Genomic DNA, 21,689 nt, shown 5'->3' on the forward strand with positions numbered 1-21,689 from the left:
AGTTTACAATGAACTCAGGCTATTTCGTTTGGCAGGAAAAATTCTACAAACAGATAGAGGGGACAGCCATGGGTTCACCACTTTCCCCACCCTTGGCCAACTTTTTCATGGAGATGTTTGAAGAGAAAGCCTTAAACTCAGCCCCACAAAAACCTACCATATGGCTTCGCTATGTTGATGATGTTTTTGCTATTTGGCCACATGGCCCGGATTCACTCCTCTCCTTCCTAACACACTTGAACAACCAACACCCTAGAATCAAATTCACCCTGGAAAAAGAGGAAAACAATAACCTCCCCTTCCTAGACACACTAGTCACCCGCCAACCTGATGGAACCTTGGTTTTCTCAGTTTATAGAAAACCCACCCATACTGGCAGATACATCCACCAACAATCCCACCACCCCCCCTCACAACAATATGGAGTTATTAAAACATTATTCAACAGGGCAAAAATAATCTGTTCTAATGATCAAGCCCTAACCTCTGAACTAAATCACATCCGTGACACTTTCTCAGCCAACGGCTACCCCCTCCAAAAAATCCAAAAAATACTTAACCCAGTCATCCACAACCCACCACCCCCTCCCCCTCACAAAAAAGATTACTCTAAATCCATCACTATTCCCTACATCAGAGGCACCTCAGAAAAAATCAATAAAATCTTAAAAAAACATGACTTGACCACTTGTTACAGACCACATAGAAAACTGGCATCCCTTATCCGCTCTACCAAAGACCAACCACTTCCCCTAGACCGACCTGGTGTATACCAGGTCCCTTGCAGCTGTAAACTGTCCTACTTTGGCCAAACAGGCAGGACAGCAAATATCAGAATCTCAGAACACAAGGATTACATCCGATTCCACCAGTACAGCCACTCTGGGCTTGCAGACCACGCTCTGGATACTCGCCACAGAATAAGATGGAAGAAAGCCACAGTAATACACCGCAGCAAGTTCAAGTATGAAAGACTATTCATGGAATCAGCCTCGGCCCTTAGGAACATGCCAAACCTCAACAAATTTGGATGCATGAAACTGCCCCAAATTTGGGAAACTTTTATCAAAAGAACTTCAGCCCAAAGGCCAAGAACTACCAATATAGCCCGCCAGGGGGCACCATCAGGACTTTAGGAAAACGCTAGCGTCCTAGCCTCAGTCTCATTTGTTGTATTAGTACTTGTGTGCACGTGTCCTTTTAGTAAGTTCCCAAGAAGATGGCAACGTAACGTTCGCCGAAATATCGGAAAGTGTATATTAAAGTTTATTTAACCTATATTTCCAGTATACGCTGTCAATTCCTTAAATATTAGTTATTATGTCTAACCAGCGTATAAGCCTCTCAACAAGAAAAATTCCCATTTAGAAATCTACTGACATTACTCTTTTCCATATCATTTTATACTTATGATTTATGAAGATGTCTTCTGTTTGGTTTTCATGTGCTAAGACCAATTAGGTCAACATGGTATTTCACTAATTCCATAATAATAATATAAAATAGAATATAAATTTACGTCATGAAAATTATTATTATAAAATTGCTATTATTGTTGTTGACTCAATAATAAACACACACCCTAAAATTGTTTGACTGGTATATCACTATATTTCTATAATAGTGAAACATCTTTTTACATATTAATTATATGTGCTAAATCCAACCACATGTTATCAGCAATAGTATGTAATAAAGAATTAATGCCTGTTAAAATCTTGTATCACTATAAAATAGACAATTATTAATACTATGCAAGGTTAATTGATCCTTTTTCTTCTCGATTTAATACAGGATCAGGGATTGATTATTAGTTTGTTCAGTAAGAAGATATAATAGTCTTGCTGTATATTTATGAAGTCTTGAAATATTCTTTTTTTTTTTTTTTTTTTTTTTTTTTTTTTTTTTTTTTTAATCAGACTTCTATTTTTATAGAATTTTTTGTTGACTATAGACATAATCCATTAAACTAATTTAAGTAATTTTTTTTAATGTGAATCCACCCATGAGAGTTAAGTCTTCAGTACATTTGTACCATAAGTGTGCTAAGGATTTTTTGTCTCTATTTTTATTAATTTTTACATATTTTCTTGTATTTTTATTTATTATTTATATAATCCAGGCAAGGAAATTCATCACTCACTCTAAGGATAATCATAAACATCCAGACCAACTGGGCTCTCTTTCTCCCACCCCCCTATTGTAGGCCAGTAATGTAAATTCTCATATTTGTATCAATCCTGCATTAAATGCATTAATAATAAATAACAATGAACTCCAGAAGTTTTCATGCTTTTGTTTTTTTTCTCATGTCAATGAAATTAAATTAAACAAACCTTCAGTTTTTCATAACGGGATGCATGCTTTTGGTTGTAACTTGCTTGTTACTTGTTAGACAAAACCTTTAAACCATTGTTTTTCCAATGATTTTTCTAAGGTACAAAATAGTAATGTCTAATATGAAGATCATGCAAAAACATGTTTTTTTTAAATAACATATCAAGAAAACTTACACAAAACATAATGCCTATTAATTAAACATTACGAAATGAAATACTGACTTATGCCAAAACACTTACTCCAAGATCTTCAAATTCTAAAAATGCATCATGGCTGTTAGTGATGCTGTCAATTTGGTCTGCCTCTCTATTGAACACCTGCAATAAAACATGATATTTTTAAATATATTTTTTCAAATGAAAAAATAAAATTGCACATTTAAAAAGAAGTTTCATCTATATATCTCAAACATTATAAAATTATAAAAGTGATTGATTTGATGCCTGGATTACCTGAATCCTGTGCAGTAGAAATTCCACATGAATAGCAAATACTAGTTATAACCTGTCCATGCGGTTAGCCTAGTGGCTGTGCGCTTCACAATCATATGCCTGGGAAAGGAGTGTCCTAGGTTCAATTCTCATCAGTGACGTGAGGAGCTCAAGGATCTTCCTCAACCATAGCCAAGTTAACTGGTCTTGGGCGCCAGCAGTAGGTTTTTTCCCTCAGTTTAGCTAGGGTTTTTTCATCCTGCAAGCAGGCAAACCGGCCCCGTGAACACACACAGACTACAGTCATGAATACTTCCAACAGGGATGCAGCAGAGGAGTGGCATGCCAGCTGCATTATTTCACTGTGACTCCTCATTAGGAGCAGACCCAACTCATCTGAATCAGATGGAAGGGAGAGATAGATAGATAGTTATAACCTATGTAATGTTCTGGAAAACAACAGAACAGTTCTATACCAAAACAGTTTATACCCAAGTGTCTAAGCACTGATGCCTGCGAAGCCAATGCATTACTTAAGTAAATCAAAATTAGTAAGGCAACTGGTGTGCAGAACAGACAATCTGTAGAAATTACTGCGAAAAATTAACGTCAGGACAACCTTGAAACCAGAAAATAAATTTCAGATAGAAAAGATGATCAGAAACTCTTGTTATTCTTTTTTTTCCTGATCCCCATGGAGTCACTAGACTGAATGCAAGAGGTCAACACTAGTAAACACAAAGTCTATCATACCACTCCTTAAATTCATTCATAGTCTGCACATTCACCATCTTCTCAGGCAATGTATTCCATGCTCCTATCATTCTCTATGCAAAAAATTACTTCTTACCCTTTTACTCACCACCTCCTTTTGTAGCTTCCAGGGATGGCCTCTTATTCTACCAAATGAAAAATCTCCTCAGTGTCAATATGATGATGACCATTCAACAGCTTAAATGTCTTGATCATATCCCCCCCCCCTGCCTTCTATCCACCAAACTCTGCAGTCTGCATTCCCACAGTCTATCCTAATAATCACCATTGTGCAGTCCTAACATCATTTTTGTTATCTGTCTCTGCACGCTCTCAAACGTTACTTCATCCCCTTCAAAATCTAATGACCAGATCTAAGCATAGAAATCCAGTGTGGTCTGATCAAAGCTTTAAACAATAGGACCAGCACACTTTTATCTCTCATGGTCAATGTTCTCCTCAACCTGAGATGTCTTCACAACCTTTGCAACATGACCTTGGAACTTTAAAGCTCTATTGCCAATCACCCTCAAGATCCCTTGCTTTCTCCACATCTTCCAGTATAACTCTACCAAGTGAGTATGAAACATCCCTTCTGTGGATCCCAAATTTTAAACCTTACATTTAGTTGCATTAAACTGACATCCCCATGCCTTTGTCCACCCTTCACTATTCAAATCCTCTTGAAGAGCCAAAACATCAGCACTATTACTAATAACCCTCCCAAGTTTCACATCATCTGCAAAACAACTGAACATCTCCCTGTGGTCTTGTGACAATATCATTGATATAAAGATTGAACAGCAATGGACCCAGAACTGAACCCTGTGGAACTTCACTTGTAACCTTCTTACTCCCTGATACTGCTTCCTCATATACAACTCTGATATATATATATATATATATATATATATGAGGAAGCAGTATCAGGGAGTAATATCAGAGAGCCAATCACCCCAATCCAATAACCTAATATTATTATTATTATTATTATTAAAACAAGACCTCACGGTGTCAAAGACTCATCTAGGAGGTCCTTTTATCTTACACACACATCTCATCATACCGTGTCTTAAACACATTCAAACTACTTGCAGACACCACGCTCTCAGGCAAGGCATTCCAATCACTCACAACTCTGCACGAAAAAAACCTGCCTCTCACTCCCCTACTCACACCCTCCTTATACAGTTTCCAGGGATGACCTCTGGTTCTCCCCTGATCTCCCACTATTCTCTGTAGAACTTCTCCACCATTGATCCTATAACAACCCCTCACCAACTTGTAGGTCTCTATCATATCTCCCCTCTTCCTTCTCTCCACGAAACTCTGCAAATTACATCTTTTCAATCTTTCCTCATACTCAACATTCCAGAGGTCAGAAACTACCTTAGTCATTCGCCTTTGGACCCTTTCCAACATCTCTTCATCCTTCTGAAAACCCGGTGACCAAATCTGGGCACAATAGTCCAAGTGTGGCCTAATCAAAGCCTTATACATTGGAACAAGTATCTCCCTACTTCTACATGTCAGTGTCCTCCACATCATTCCCAGAAGTCTTTATGTTGTCTTCACAATTTTGGCGATGTGTCCCCTAAATTTTAGATCCTTATCCACTATCACCCCCAGATCTCTTATTTCCTCTACTTCCAACAATATATTCTCACCAAGCATAAATTCTGCATCCCATCTTTGTTTTCCAAATTTTAAAACCTTACATTTTGCAGCATTGAACTCACATCCCCATTTGCTTGCCCAATCACTCAATTTATTCAAGTCTTCTTGCAAGGCCACAACATCTTCACTACTCTTTATGGTTCGTCCCGACTTTGCATCATCTGCAAACAACTGAATATCTCCATCCAAATCTTCGCCAATATCATTAATATATAAGTTAAATAGTAATGGCCCTAAAACAGACCCCTGAGGCACTCCACTAGTGACTTTCCTTTTCCTGGATATTGCAACCCCCATACACAACTTGTTGATACCTATCAGATAGCCAGTCTCCAATCCAATGCACTATTATAATATCCAACCCCATCTGCTCTAGTTTGACTGTCAACTTATCATGAGGTACTCTATCAAAAGCTTTTGCGAAATCCAAGTATATTACTGTGTATCCTTCTCCTCTGTCCAAGGAAGCAGTCACTTTATTGTAATAAGTAAGTAGATTACTAAAACATGACCTCCCTTTAGCAAATCCATGCTGTCCATCAAAGATTATACCATTGTTGTCAACCCAACTCTGGATCCTAGTTCTCACAAGCTTCTCCAACAACTTAACCACAACACCTGACACACGGATAGGCCTATAGTTTGATGCTTGAGTTCGATCACCTCCTTTATGAAGTGGCACAATCTTACCCTCCTTCCACTCTTTAGGAACTTGCCCAAGTGCAAGACTCGTATTAAAAAAATATGTCAAGGCAGGTGTCAACTCTCTAGCACACTCCTTCAGAATACGTGGTGATATATTATCAAGTCCCACAGCCTTATTTACATCCAGTTTACTCAAATCCCCAAACACCTCTTGCTCACTTACAGTCAGTCTCTCCTCCCCATGAAGTCACATTCACAAGATTGAAAGATCTTTATGAATTGCTCATTAAGTATCTCCACAACACATTCTGCAACAGCTGTCTTTATACCATTTCCTCCAATCAATGTCATCCTTCCATAATCATTCTTTCTTTTGCTGGCTACATATCGAAAGAACTCCCTAGGATTCTTTTTGGCTTCATTAGCTAACTGTTGTTCATACCTCTCTTTAGCTACTCTCACCAACCAAGTCACCCTCCTTGCCTGGTCTTTGTAGACCTCATGAAATTGGTTACTTCCACTTCTCTTATGCTGTCTCCACAATGCCTTTTTTTTCTGTATTGCATGCTTAATCTCTTTATTCATCCATCTCACACCTACCTTATTTAACCTTCTCACCCGTGGTATACATTTAGACATTGCATCTACTAAATAATTTTTGAAAATCCCCCAAGCTGCATTGATCTCTTTTCCAGCTAACTCCTCATTCCATGCTACATCTGCAAGCTGTCTCCTGAGCTCTTCATAATCACCCCCCTTGTAGTTCCACATATACCCTTTTTTCACAGGGGTCCTTGCACTGCTGGCAACCACCCAGGTAATCACCTCATGGTCACTTTCACCAATTGGTGGATGATTTGACACCTCATTTATAATTACATCCTCCGATGAGATGACCAAATCCAAGACCCTTAATCCTCGTGTGCCCTCTGTTACATACTGTCTGAGGTAGTTATCCCTCAAAAACTCAAGAAACTCATTTTCTTTACTTCCAGTCGCTATCTCTTCATTCCAGTCTATATTGCCATAATTAAAATCACCCATAATGATCACCCTTTTCTTATTTGCTTGGCTTATTTGACTATACATTTCACTATCACCACCATCCACATTACCAGGTCTATAACAACATCCCACCAAGTATTTGATTCTATTCACCTCTATCTCACACCATACTGCCTCAAAACCACTGGCCCTATTTCCCTCTTGCATCTCTACCTTGTATGGACATAACTCTTTCTCTATCATCAATAGCACTCCCCCTCCCTTTTTATCCCTTCTATCCTCACGAAAACACATCATACCTTTCCATCTCTATTCCTGTCAGGATGTCGTCCTCATCTAACCATGTCTCACTTATTCCAACAATCTCTGGGTACACAGACACAATTAGTGCAACCATTTCATCCGCCTTGTTTCTTATGCTTCTAGCATTGGTATACATACACAACAACTCATTTCTGGATCTACAGCTAGTTCCACTGATACCATTCACTCGATGTGCTCTCTCCAAACTCAAATGATGCAACTTAGAAATCTTCTACTTCTATTCTTTTTACTTCTTTTCAAAGTTGTCACTTTCAAAAAGTTGTCATATCTTCGAGATCCTTCCATGCTTTTTTTTAAGATGTCATTGAAAGAACTCTCCTTCATAAGTGTATAAATTTCGGGGGGGGGGGGGGAATTCCCACTTATTCTTGAGAACTAGGCATTAAATACAGGAAATCATCACTATTAACATAATTTTTCACAGTGTAACACATGCTCCATATACTGTAGCAGCAACAACTTTTTCAGAATGGATGATGCAAAATACTGCTTTCGAGCCACTAAATTCTATTAAACTCGCTCATTTTCTAACATCATAATGCTGACTTAAGCATAATTAAGTGACAAATATTTCAAGTCTAACTGTATGTTTGTTACAACTGCTGTCGCTGCTATTATCAATGCAAACATTCTAAAAATTTAGTACTCTATTCTGCTAACACTGCATAAATAGAAAGAGAAAAGCACATATTATCCTTTAGTTTGCACTGCCATAGGTATTTCAAAAGCATAGCTTTCTTAGTTTCTTTGATACCACATGACTTTAATATAAGCATTGTACTTTCTTCTTTTTTTTTTTAATGTTTTTTTAATGTTTTTGATATTTCTAGGCTACACAGTTCGTCTGAGTTTTTTCAAATTGTTACAAATCTCAAAAAAATTTTCCAATATATTTATTTTAAAAAAATCCACATGTAATGGTGGTAGATGGTGTTGGTGTAGTTGTGGTTCATTTTGTAGTTAGTGGATTGAGTGGTGGAGACAGTTGTAGAGTAGGTGCCCTCCCTCGATGAGTCCCTTGGACTACCTGGAAGTATCACATAATAATAATAAGCGGACTGGTGCAGTTCAAACCTGCATTTTTCAAGAGTCAGCTGTACTTAGCATACCTCTCCTTGAATTCATTCACTGATACAGCATTCACAACCACCTCCGGCAACCAATCCCACCAAAAAAGCAATAAAAAAATATAGTCCTAACAACCTTACTTACCACACGCTTACACAATTTCCAGGAGTGATACCTTGTTCATTCCCTTCCTGCCAAGTACTGAAAAAATTTTCAATATTAATCTCATAAACCCCTTTTGATAACTCACGTGCTTCTATCATGTCCTCTCATATTTGCCTATTAGCTATTTTTCCTCTATCCTCATAGGAAGCATTTCATAGACCTGCCACAATCTTGGTCACTGACCTCTGGATCATCCTATCAGAATCCAGGTGACTAGATTTGTGTGCAGTAGTCCTACATGTGATTTTATTAAAGCCTCAAAGGGAAATAATAACCTCCCTATCCAGCTTGTTAGTGTGTTCTTATACTAACACATAATCTGATGTGTTGTTTTGGCCAGTTTTGCAATATACCCTCTAAATTTCAACTCCCTACCCACAAAAAACTGATGACACCAAATCACATCTGAGCTCTTCTTCTTCCCAAAGTGCATCACCTTACATTTGCCTACGTTAAACTGGGAGCCTACCTTTGTCCATACTGCCAGTCTATTTAAAGTCATTTTGCAGGATCTCTACATCATCTTCATTGACTATTAATCTTCCCAGCTTGGCATCATCAGCAAAAAACAGAATATTTTTTCTTAAATCATTTTCTATATCATTGACATATACAAATTAAAAGCAAAGTTCAGTCACCTGCTTCCTCCCAGACTCAACCCCCCCCCACTACTCTTTGATAACTATTCATTAGCAACATTTCTAAATCACCAGCTTCATATCCATTCCCATTTGCTCCACTTTATGCAACAGAGTTCAACATACAATCCTGTCAAATGCCTTTGCAAAGTTCAGCAGTACCACTTAACACCCATTTCCTTTATCCAAATCAAGTGTCACTTTATTATAAAAATTAAGCAAATTACTACAGCATAACCAAACTTTCACAAAATCATGCTTCCCCCTCCCCTTATAAAGTATCATATTTCTAACCAGTCTACCCAACCCTGAATTCTGTGTGTTACCAACTTCTCAAATACCTCAGCCACCACTATTAAGATAATGATTGGCCTATAATTTGCAACTTCTGCCTTGGAGCCTCCTTTATGCAGTGTAACTGTCTTACCCTCATACTACCCCCTTGGCACCTTCCCAGAACTGAGTTTCAAATAAACAACTTGGTCAGAGGTGGTGCCAATTTCCATAACACATGGGCTGGTATACCACTTGATACCATAGCTGTTTCACATTGAGGTCTGCACTATCATAAGCACCTCCAATTCTTCTACCTTTATTCTCCAATCAGTCAATGTTACATTTGCATTTAGCACTGGAATATCTCTACCTGGATTGTACACTTACAAAATGATCACTCAGTAACTCAACTATTTTGTTTACTTCTGTGACTTCCCTACCACAATACTCAAAGCCTACCTCCCAAAATCATTCTGCCTTTTAATTGCCACATAATAAAAGAAATATTTGGGATTTCTTCTGGCACCATCAACTAGCTCCTCTCATAATTGGCTTTGGCCTTCCTCATCATCATCATCATCATCAAATTCCTGCCATGTACCCTCAAGGGGTGTACAGGATATGACAGTACTACATGAAAAAATTACATCATTACTAACTTCCTATCTACAATTTTCCTCCAAATCAGTCTGTTACTTGTCAAGACTTCAACATTATCAGATCTTATATTTCTATCGTCTAAGGCACTTTGTACCGTATCAATCCACCTATATCTTGGTCTTCCTCTGGGTCGTTTTCCTGCCAACCTGGCAGAGAACACTTGTTTTGCTAATCTTTCCTCTCCCATTCTATTTAAGTGACCATACCATCTGAGATTAGCTCTGCTAACGCATTCCTGGATGCTGACAATGTCAAGTTCTTTCCTAATATCCTCATTTTTAATATGATATTGCCATTGATGCCATCTGTTCACGCCTCTAATCTTTCTCAGAACTCTCATATCTGCGGTCTCTAGTCTTTGGTCAAGTGTTTTACTTCTGACCCAGCTCTCAGATCCATAAGTTAAAATTGGTTTGAACACAGTCTTGTATACAGCTAATTTAGTGTTCCGACTAATTTCTTTCTTATTCCATATGAATTTATTCAATTGACTTCCCACGATACCAGCTTTGCTGATTCTGTTGTCTATTTCTATATTTAGTTTACCATCTTCAGTAAAAATTGTGCCTAAGTAGCTGAAATGTTTTACTTGTTCCACAGGTTCTCCATTCACAACACAGTTGACATTTTCAATGATTCTGCCTATTTTCATTGTCTTTGTCTTTTTATTGCTGACCTTCATACCATATCTTCTTTGGCCTTCCTTACCATACAAAATCACTCTTCTTGTCTGTGTCTTGCTGAAACTGCTCATGGGTTTGCTGATCATATATCTTTACATTCTTTCTTTATATTTTCTTTATATTTCCTCTACAACTTTTTCTGCAACTCCCACTTAATGATACTATTCATTCATCTAACTCCTAGCAATTTGAATAATGCTGTCTTCAAACACCTCTTAAGAGGACCATCTCCCATGTACTGCTAACAACTCTTCTCCTCCAAATTCTCATAGTACTGCTCTAAGATGATTCCTCAGTTTGTCATAATCACCTGCTTTGTAATTAATTTGACATACACTCCTTTTAACAGAAAATTCTGCATGTCTTGCAGTCTCCTAGATATGATTGCTATTCCCAAACAGAGAGTGTGTGGCCTCATTGGTTACTCCTAAGTTCTCTGATGCCATGACTGGATACAGTATCCCTGAACCTCATGTTCTTTCCATTGCATGTTGCCACTGGTAATTATCTTTTAGCATTAGATTCCATTTTACATGAATCAAACTTAGATTTATTTAGGACACTGGCATGTTACAGAGTAAAATGGGGGGGGAGAGGATTACGTATTATGCATTTTTCTTTGCGTCTTAATTCCAAATTTTTTTTAAAAACAAAGAAGACAAGTAATAAATAAATAATTATATTTTCTTATTATTAAATATTTTCTTAACCTCCAAGCTGTAAATGCATGCATGTACCTGGAATTCAAAATCTCATAATGTTCTTTTCATTTTAATATGAAGTTGTTAATGCATAAAATAAACATTGTGCATACACAATAATTTCCGATTCAAATTAAAAAACAGAACAATTTCAAGTATAGTGAAAATTATGAAAATTACCTGTAAATCCATACACTGTCGGAGCCAATCTCCTTTCTCCTGCCATCCTCTGTGTATTGCTTCTTGCTCTTCCTGCAACTGCACTAGAGTGCCATGAGTTTCATCTCCTTCTGGGTTTTTTCTAAATAGTTTCCTTCCCAGCTCTTGAATATCAGAAAATCTCAAATAAAATTAAAAAAGAAAATTATACTGAAATGTAACTGAACTCATCTGCAACACCAAAAGTAATACAGAAGCAATAGATATAACCAGATAAACAAATTATAAATGTAACACACTTTCTTTGTGGAGATACTGCTTTTTCCCCTAATGATAAATGGAACAAAATATATCTGCCCAAAAGTCAAACAGAATTTTCAGAATGTGGTTTATTGGTACAACAAAAGTAAAGTCATATTGTGACATTTCAAAAGCTATAGCTGTATACAAAGTAATAAAAAATAAATAGGAAACCAGTAAATAATATGCAGAAAAAACAAATTTTAAAAATTAAGCAATGCTGTATCTACACATAAATAGCATTTATGATTCAATGTGTTTGTATAAATTATGTCTCTATAAAAAATTAAAAACTTCATGCAATTTTCCGAAGTCTGACAACATTGCCTCAGTGTATATGGCTCAGCCAAATTAATAAAAAAAAATTATTTCTTTTTTGAGTGAAGTGCTGGCAATCTGCCAGAACATACCAAATTGGTAAGAATGAATGTTGCATTGTTCACATATAAGTAGGTCATCATCCCTCAACAAATAAGAATGCGCAAGATGAATGTGACTTACAATGGAGCCTAGTAAGAACAAATTCCTCTTTTCTATTTCTATGTTGATTAGACTTTTCTATGCTGCCAATGCTTAATTCAGGATTAATCCCAATTTATTTGTCTGTGCTGCTTCTTGCCAAGGACTACCATTTATTAATGAGTTTTGACTTATATATTATCTGTAGTCTGTATACAGGACTGACAAACAGTATGTGGAAAAGCTGACCTAGCAGCTGCATGGGCAGTCTCATTTCCCTTAATTCCAATAAAACTGGAAATCTAGCACAACTGAACATCAAAATTACACATCTTCATTTTATACAATAGTTACAGAACAACATAAAGAACTGGATAAAGACTGTGCACAGGAAAGGATATTATTTGCAAGGAACTCGATGAGTCTATTGTATCCACACAATGCTTCGCAGCCAGTTCACCAGTTCACCATGGGAAAATTCTTTGCAGAGAATATTCTTCACAGGGAAAATTTAAATATTATAACAATACACATGTATGAAAAATAAAAGCAAAACAAGAGATGTTGTAGAAAATATAGTTTCTTTCTGTATTATTCATTGAATTATATTTAACTTTTTTTATATTTTTATTCTGCATAAAGTGAAATTAATATTTTGTATTTTAATGATTGGCGAGTTCCCTAATTTCTATTTATTTCTTAAAATATTTATGTTTTTTCTTACTTAGATACTACACAGTCTATAGATGAGATATTAATATTTACAAAAGTGTCATATAGTGGATAGGGAGTAAGAGAACCAAACTTAAGAAAGTTTATTTATTTTTGTAACCTTTCACTATTTTTCTATGCACTTAAGACACTCGTGCAAGTGTGATTTTTTTTTTTTTTAAAATTACTGAACTAATTCAAAAAATCAGGTACTTTCAATTATAGGATATCTATATATTTTGGAAGTCACTCCACTTTTCCTGCATAGCAAAGAGATTTTGAAGGCTATTATTGTTTTAGAGGGAATAGTGTAACACTATATGTGCACCTCTGAGTAAATTATATTAAAGAAAATAACAGTAAAATTACATAAATTCTTTCATGGTATAAATCAGCTTAAAGCAAAATTCACATCTGCAAATGAAACACTAATATCCACCCTATTTCCCCATTATTAGCATTTTATAAAATGAAGACATTTAAAAATTAATATTCAATAATATTTGTCTTCTTGAATGAAAAAAAAAGTATACATGCTCTTAGAAATACATAGGTAATTATTCTACTGTGAGAATTAATTAACTATATGGTTATAAAGCAGGTATGTTAACCACTCAGCCAACCAAGCCAACTATTCCACCTATTTAGCCAACAATTCCGACAACAGATATTTCTGATTAAAATTTATTTTTGAACTGTTTGCAAGATAATTAACTAATTATGTATTTCCCTTTGGGAGAATACATTTAGGCATTTTTTTTTTCAGTCAAGAAGAAAAAATATTATCAAATATTAATTTTAAACTTTCTTTGTTTCATAAAATACAAGTACTGGGAAATGAGGTGAAGTTAGTTCTAGTAGCAAGGCTTATACATTGGTCATACATAACTGGTAATTAGCTTACAGAATTAACAATGCATATGAAGGATATTAATTAAAGGCAACTTTAATGAAAGTTGCCTTTAATTCTATATATTTTGGCAATGGCAACGTTCAGAGGAAGAGCTTTCAGATACGCGTGGCCATGATCTTTGGACGATTCTTTATGACGTCTCATGCACTGCAAGAAAAGAATTCAAAAAATATGTAGTCAGCACTTGAAAAAATACGAAAACCTGATAAAGAATTTACTTCTTTACCACAGCCACCACTCAACACTGTAGTCAACCTCTCGTCCATAGTTTTAAAGCCTGAAGCACTCACCACACTTTCACATGGCCACAATTTCACCCTAGCTCCTAAAAGAATACCTGCCGAGGAAATCATGATCCAAATAGAATGTGGGATTTGCAACCTTCCTAACCATATCGGCAACAACGTCAGACTGGATGTAGCTGGTGTTCTCACCATAGCAAAATCTCCAAAAACCAACTTATCCAAAGACGAATATGCAGCCCTACTAGAAATGAAGAAAAACAAAAAAATAGTAATCACCAAAGCGGATAAGGGAAACGCCACTGTGGTGCTCAATCAAAAGGACCACAAAGGTAAGCTTAATGCTTTAGTACTAGACCGTACTACTTACCTCCCTGTTGAATATAATCCTATCAGCTCTCAGATTAGAACTTTCCACAGACTACTTAAGAAAGTCACTTCTTGGCCTGTGGAAGTCACTAACAAACTAAAACCTTATAACTCTAAACCCCCCCCCCGATTATATGGACTCCCAAAAATACATAAACAAAATGTGCCATTACGTCCCATAGTGAATGGCATTGATTCCCCCACATATAAATTAGCCAAACATTTAGCCAAAACGCTCACACACTATACTAGCAACACACCATCACACATAAAAAACTCAGCCCACTTTAAAGTCAGTATAGAAAACCTCTCACTCCAATACACTGACATAATGGTCAGTTTTGATGTCTCCTCCCTATTCACTAATGTCCCACTCAAAGAAACCCTAGAACTCATCCAAGCCAAGTTTCTTCCCAATATCACAGCCCTATTTCAGTTCACAATGAACTCAGGCTATTTCGTTTGGCAAGGAAAATTCTACAAACAGATAGAGGGGACATCCATGGGTTCACCACTTTCCCCACCCTTGGCCAATTTCTTTATGGAGACCTTTGAAGAGAAAGCCTTAAACTCCGCCCCACAAAAACCCACTATTTGGCTTCGATACGTGGATGATGTGTTCGCTATTTGGCCACATGGCTCAGATACACTCCACTCCTTCCTAACACACTTAAACAATGAACACTCCAAAGTCCAGTTCACCTTAGAAAAAGGGGAAAACAACACCCCTCCCCTTCCTAGACACTTTAATCGCTCGCCAGCTTGATAGATCTTTGGTTTTCTCTGTTTACAGAAAACCCATCCATACTGGCAGATACATTCACCAGCAATCCCACCCCCCCCCCCCCCCTCACAACAATACAGCATTATAAAAGCACTATATAACAGGGCAAAATTAACCTGCCAGATGACAAGGCCCTAACCACTGAACTAAACCACATCCTCAACACTTTCTTAGCCAATGGCTATAACCCCCAAAAAATCAAAAAAATACTAAAACCAGTAAACCACAATTCCCCCCCCCCCTCCACAATAAAGATTACACCAAATCTATCACCATCTCCTACATCCAGGGCACCTCTGAGAAAATAACCAATATCCTCAAAAAAATATGACCTTACTTCTTGTTACAGACTATATAAAAAGTTGGCATCCCTTATCCGCTCTACCAAAGACGAACCACTTCCCCTAGACCTACCTGGTGTATACCAGGTCCCTTGCAGCTGCAAATTGTCCTACTTTGGCCAAACAGGCAGGACAGCAAATATCAGGATTTCAGAACACAAAGACTACATCCGGTTTCACCCGTACAGCAACTCTGGGCTGGCAGACCATGCCTTAGATACCCACCATAAAATTCGCTGGAAGAAAACTAAAATAATACACTACAGCAAGTTTAAGTACGAAATATTATTCAAGGAATCATTAGCAGCTCTAAAAAATGTTCCAAACTTCAACAAATTTGGGTGCATGAAACTACCCCAAATTTGGGAGACTTACATTATGAGAACTTCAGCCCAACGGCCAAGACAACAAAATTAGCCCACCAGAGGGCACCATTAGGACTTTAGGAACAAGATTAGTTTCTTGCCTTCTTCCTCATTTGCTTTTGTTAGTGCCTGCGTGCACATACCATATTTTTTGAGGTGAAGTTAGTGTTTCAGTCCCATGGGAATTTTGCTTTAAACTGATTTAATATTTACACCATGAAAGGATACAAGACAGTATTCAAACCAGTGCTTTTTTCCTGGTGGTATGCAGTACCGGCACTTTTTTTCTTAAGTTTCTAAAAATTTGCGATTTATTGACAGCAAAATGTATTATAAATATTCCAGTAGGTGGTACTGTGTTCACGAATTGAATTTTCAGTTTTGATTACTCATAAGTTGGTACCCTGCTTTCCTGTTTCATAGGTTGGTACGTAACCAGAAACAGGAAGTTGTGATCACTTCTGATTGCTTCCAATATCAGTTTATCAATTCTATATTCACCCTGCAACAGGCAGGTGTTCACGTGAGTTTTGAAGTAATCTAAGTTAAATCAGTGCAATCATTGTTTAAAATGAGTAAAATAAGTAAGGCTGAAGAAGCAGAAATTGTTGAATCTACCTGTGATCCTGTAAAACAGAAAACTAGTACCGAAAATACACTTGGTGAAGAGAATCACGAATCCAAGATGAAGATCCACGTGGTCAAAAGGAAGCAGCTTCTGATAATGATTGGCCCGAATGTTGGACATTTTTGCAGAAAAATGACTTCTGCGAGAGAAACAAATGGCTGTATATCAAGAATAAAATGTTGGGCTGCAAAGTGTGTTGTGATGTCGGAAGTCTTGTTGTCGATAAACACATGGGAATGAAAATTTCAGCAGAGTAGTCAAATGGTAAAATCAGTCATTTTAGAGACTCTTGCAAACAACAGTTAATGTCATTAAGAAAAAAGATTTATATGATCATATAAATCTTTTTTCAGATATGATCATAAGGAGAGTGCAGCGCACAAAGTGAGATGACGAGGGTATATCAGAGAATATGTTAAAAGCGTGAAAGTTGCTCTAATAACATCTTCATGGTGAGCACTGGCACCTTTTTTTTCCAGAAAAAAAGCACTGGTTCAAACCAATTTTAACTTATGGATCTGAGAGCTAGGTTAGAAGTAAAACACTTGACAAAAGACTAAAGACTGCAGATATGAGAGTCCTGAGAAAGATTAGGGCATGAACAGATGGCATCAATGGCAGTATCTTATTAAAAAACAAGGATATTAGGAAAGAACTTGACATTGTCAGCATCCAGGAATGTGTTAGCAGAGCTAATCTCAGGTGGTATGGTCACTTAAATAGAATGGGAGAGGAAACATTAGCAAAACAAGTGTTCTTTGCCAGGTTGGCAGGAAAAAGACCCAGAGGAAGACCAAGATATAGGTGGATTGACATGGTAAAAAGTGCCTTAGAAGATAGAAACATAAGATCTGATAATGTTGAAGTCTTGACAGGTAACAGACTGATTTGGAGGAAAATTGTAGATAGGAAGTTAGTAATGATGTAAATTTTTCATGTAGTACTATCGTATCCTGTACACCCCTTGAGGTACATGTCAGGAATTCGATGATGATGAAGGATTTATATAATTTCACCATCACTTTCCTTAATATAATTACATATAGTCTTAACAAATGTGCACTAAAAAAGTTCCAGTGCACTATATGTGCACTGGAACTGACTTCACTAAAAAGTGAAGTCAGTTCCAAAATACAGAAATAAAGAAAGAAGCTATAGTTTCTAAAATATTTCTTGTTTTGCATTCGTTTTTCATATATGTGTATGATTACAATATTTCAATTTTCTTGTAAAAAAATTTTCCATGTGATGAATTTTCTGGCAAAGAATTTTCTCGTGATGAATTTTCCCTGAAAATAATATTTTCCATGATGAATTTTCCCTGAAAATAATATTTTCCATGATGAATTTTCTGGCAAAAAATTTCTCTGCAATGAATTTTGCCTGCAAAGAATACTCTCTGCAATAAATTTTCTGATGAAGATTTTCCTGCAGTGAATTTTCCCTGTGAAAAGTTTTCCCACAATGAAATGCCTATGAAAAATTATCTCAAATCAGTGTAAAAACAAACAGACCAAGAAATACTCCAACATTACAATATTGTTTATTGCTTCCCATGCCAATCAAACTGCACTTCTTTTTACATCCATTCTACCTTCAGAAGTCTAGGTTCACATCTATATGAACACTTTCATGACTGCTGGGTTCCCACTCCTGATAATCTTTATAAAATTACAAAACAATAAAAAACATACCAATAAAAATTCCAAATTGCCACTCAATGCCATCAAACACAACCGTGTTCGTTGAATGGAAAAGGACAGCATCCTTGACTTTCAATCAATGAAACTAAAGTATGAAGAAAAGAATCAGCAGCTATCAAGACATATTGCAACAGCATTAATGTCCACCATCCTTACATCATTTCAGAAGATGGGCAGCTCCTCACATAAAAATGAATACAAAACTTTTGAGCAAACAAACAGAATGATCCATGTCCACTGATGTAAACTATATAGGGAGTGCTTTCAACCTTTCTGCTTCCACATTTATGAAAAAGACCACATTCGAAATGGCTCTCAACCCATAAAGTAAATATTAATATCATGATTACTTTCATACCAGTCATCCATTTCTTGTTCAAAACTTGCACATACTTTCTTTTGTTTTATTCTTTTTATCGTAAGGCATTCTTCTAAACTAGGTTTTATGCATTTTTAAAGCTTGGATTTTATACATTACTTTTTATATCTCGGATTACTCATTATTTACATCTTGGGTGTTTATTCAGTACTTTTGTATCTTGCACATACTTTCTTTTATTTTATTCTTTTTTTCATAAAACATGCTTCTAAACTAGGTTTTAAACCTATAATGAATTATATATAATGGTTTTAAACCTAGCAAAAAAAGTAATGAATAAACATCCCAAGTTTATTCATTACTTTTTCATATCTCCAAGTCTTCTTATTACATTTTTTCAAAAAAAAAAAAAATATATATTTATCCTATTTTAAAGGTAACCTACCCCATACTACACAGTTAATCCAGTTTGCATACTGTTCCTTACATCTAGAAGAAGTTTATGCTACCAAGGTAGGTCCATGATAAACGTGTGAGCAGAAAGTATGGTCCATTCAGAATTTACTAGTAAATAAGATATGGGAGAGGGATTGTGCTTATGTATTAGCATAGTGACTCATTAGCTAGCTGTTGACCATTTTACTTTCATTCCATTATCGTTTGTTTCCACAAATAATTTATCATGAGTGCTGTGATAAAAAAATCCTGTCAGTTGTGAAGTTTGTGTGATACCATTTTTGTTGGCAGAAAACATTAGTTCTGTAGAAATTCACTGACAACTGTGTAAGGTTTAAGGGCCTAACATAATGAGTGACTGTAGAGTTAGGCAATGATGTCATTTGTTTAAAGAAGGTTGCAACAATGTTCACGATAAAGAATGCAGTAGCCAGCAAAGTGTGGTAACAGACAATTTGGTGAAAACAGTGAAAATGAAAATTCACGAGAATCGCCATTTCACAATTATGGAACTTTATTTTGAATTCCCAGAAGTTTCACACTCAGTCATTCATGAAATTGTGAGAAAAAAAAAGCTGGGTATAAGAAATTGGGTTCCAGATGGATCCCAAAATTGCTGACTGATGTGCATAAATAGCCACAAATGGGATCAGCTCAAAAATTTTTGGAGTGTTAAAAAAATAAATGAGATGAAGTTCTTTCTCATATTGTGACAAAACGTGGATTTTGTACACAAACGTTGAGTCAAAACAACAATCAATCAATGCACTGGCACCATTCATCATCTCTGAAAGCACAAAAATTCAAACAGGCACCATCGGTCAAAAAATGATGGCCACTGTCTTCTGAGACTGAAAAGAGGTCTTGCTCATTGATTTTCTTCAGGTAAGAACCACAATTAATTTTTGTTTCACTGTTTCCACCAAATCGTCAGTCATGACACTTGCTCTTCATCGTAACATTGTTGTACTCTTATAAAAAAAAAACCATTGCATAACCTTACTGCCACTCATTACATTAGGCCCATAAACATTACAGAGTTGTCCATGAATTTCTGCAGCACTATTGTTTTCTGCCAACAAAAACCATATCACATGGCGAACCTCACAACCAGCGGGATTTTTTTTTTATCAAAGAGTTTTATTAAAGAGTTCAGCACTCATTATTACTGACTATGCTACTACCATGCATGCGTGACCCCTCTCCCATATCTTATTTGGTGGTAAATTCTGAATGGACCTTACTTTCTGGATGTGCCTCATATTGCTATTTTTATTAATCATTAAAATAGATACCTACTCTAATGGAAATTAAGCAAACTATAAATTTGCTTCATTGCTAAAGATGAAAAACGAATTCAAACAGCAGAAATGAGGTTTCTTAGAAAAACAGCTGGATATACCAAGTGGTACCATAAAACAAATGAAGAAATTTTACAATCCCTGAATATAAAACCAATTAATTACTACATAAGACACTATAAACAAAAATGGATAGAACATTTAAATTGAATGGACAACAGCAGACTACCAAAAATATTATACAGATATAAAATAAGTGGAAAAAGAAGAATCAGAAGACCAAGAAAGAGATTGCATGAGACCGGAACAGGCCACCTGGCCTAAAATCCATGTTAGGAAGAAGAAGTTATCACCAGTCATGCTCTTTCCTTTTCACCCACACTCTGCTTACTTTATCCCTTGATGTTCTTGATCATTTAGATGTTACTATAAGGGGGGAGGGAATTTTCACATGCATAGGAAAAACATTAACACAATGCAAGAATTTGTGTGTCTGCTATATATAGCATACGTACTTCATAAGAATAGCATGAGGATTATGACGGGGTGGGGTCTGGAAAGTTCTGATAAACACCTAGAACAAATTATTACAATTTGATGAAACATGGAGGTTAAAGGGTTTTAAGATATGTTCTTTCTTGTGGTTATATCAGTTGCTTTAATATCATTTTTGTTCTAAGTGTTTATCAGAACTTTCCAGTCGCCCCCCCCCTCGTATATGTAATATGTTGTATGGTTTACATATGTATGATACATAAAGATATTTTTTGATTGCTTTGTCTTAAAATATTCTTGCATAACAATCTTTTTTATTCAAACTTCACATTACTGTATTACATTTTCATGAGCTCTATCTATATCACTTTTATATATAATAACATTACCTTGATTAAAAATAATAATAAAAATAAAAGATTTTAACTTACTCATCTTCATGAGCTCTTATATCATCTCCAAGGTCTTGATGGTGTTTTAATAAATTTTCAGCTGTAGTGACATCTTTGGCAGGTTCATCACTATTCAGAGCTTGCTTTACATTAGAGACCCATGCAAGCTACAATAAGAAATATAATTAAAACACTATTACTATAAATTATGATTTTGGCTGCTATGTTTTTTTTTTTTTCTTATATAAGATATGATCAGGAATCTGCTAGGTTGCCCAAAACAGCATTCCTATAGTCAGTAGCCCTAGGTTCCTTTTGCTATATGTAGATAAAGTATGTTGAAACACTTAAAGATTTCATACTTTTTGAATTTTAAAGTGCAGACT

The 21,689-nt window shown here is 36.0% G+C and overlaps 1 protein-coding gene across 1 annotated transcript in view; it reads right to left on the reverse strand.

Annotated features, from left to right (window-relative positions):
* The window catches only part of kst (spectrin beta chain, non-erythrocytic 5 kst), a 687,893-nt gene that overhangs the window by 400,414 nt on the left and 265,790 nt on the right, over positions 1 to 21,689 (reverse strand). Inside the window, exons 29-31 of the mRNA XM_090398802.1 lie at positions 21,343 to 21,470; positions 11,547 to 11,706; positions 2,580 to 2,657 (exon numbers count right to left, since the gene is read on the reverse strand). Of these exons, the coding sequence (XP_090254928.1) occupies positions 2,580 to 2,657; positions 11,547 to 11,706; positions 21,343 to 21,470 (366 nt within the window). The remainder of the gene's footprint in view (positions 1 to 2,579; positions 2,658 to 11,546; positions 11,707 to 21,342; positions 21,471 to 21,689) is intronic.

Source organism: Typopeltis vanoorti, chromosome 10 (genome assembly GCF_054136105.1).
Source record: "Typopeltis vanoorti isolate ZY-2024b chromosome 10, IOZ_Tvanoo_1.0, whole genome shotgun sequence".
In the NCBI taxonomy this organism is placed as follows: domain Eukaryota; kingdom Metazoa; phylum Arthropoda; class Arachnida; order Uropygi; family Thelyphonidae; genus Typopeltis; species Typopeltis vanoorti.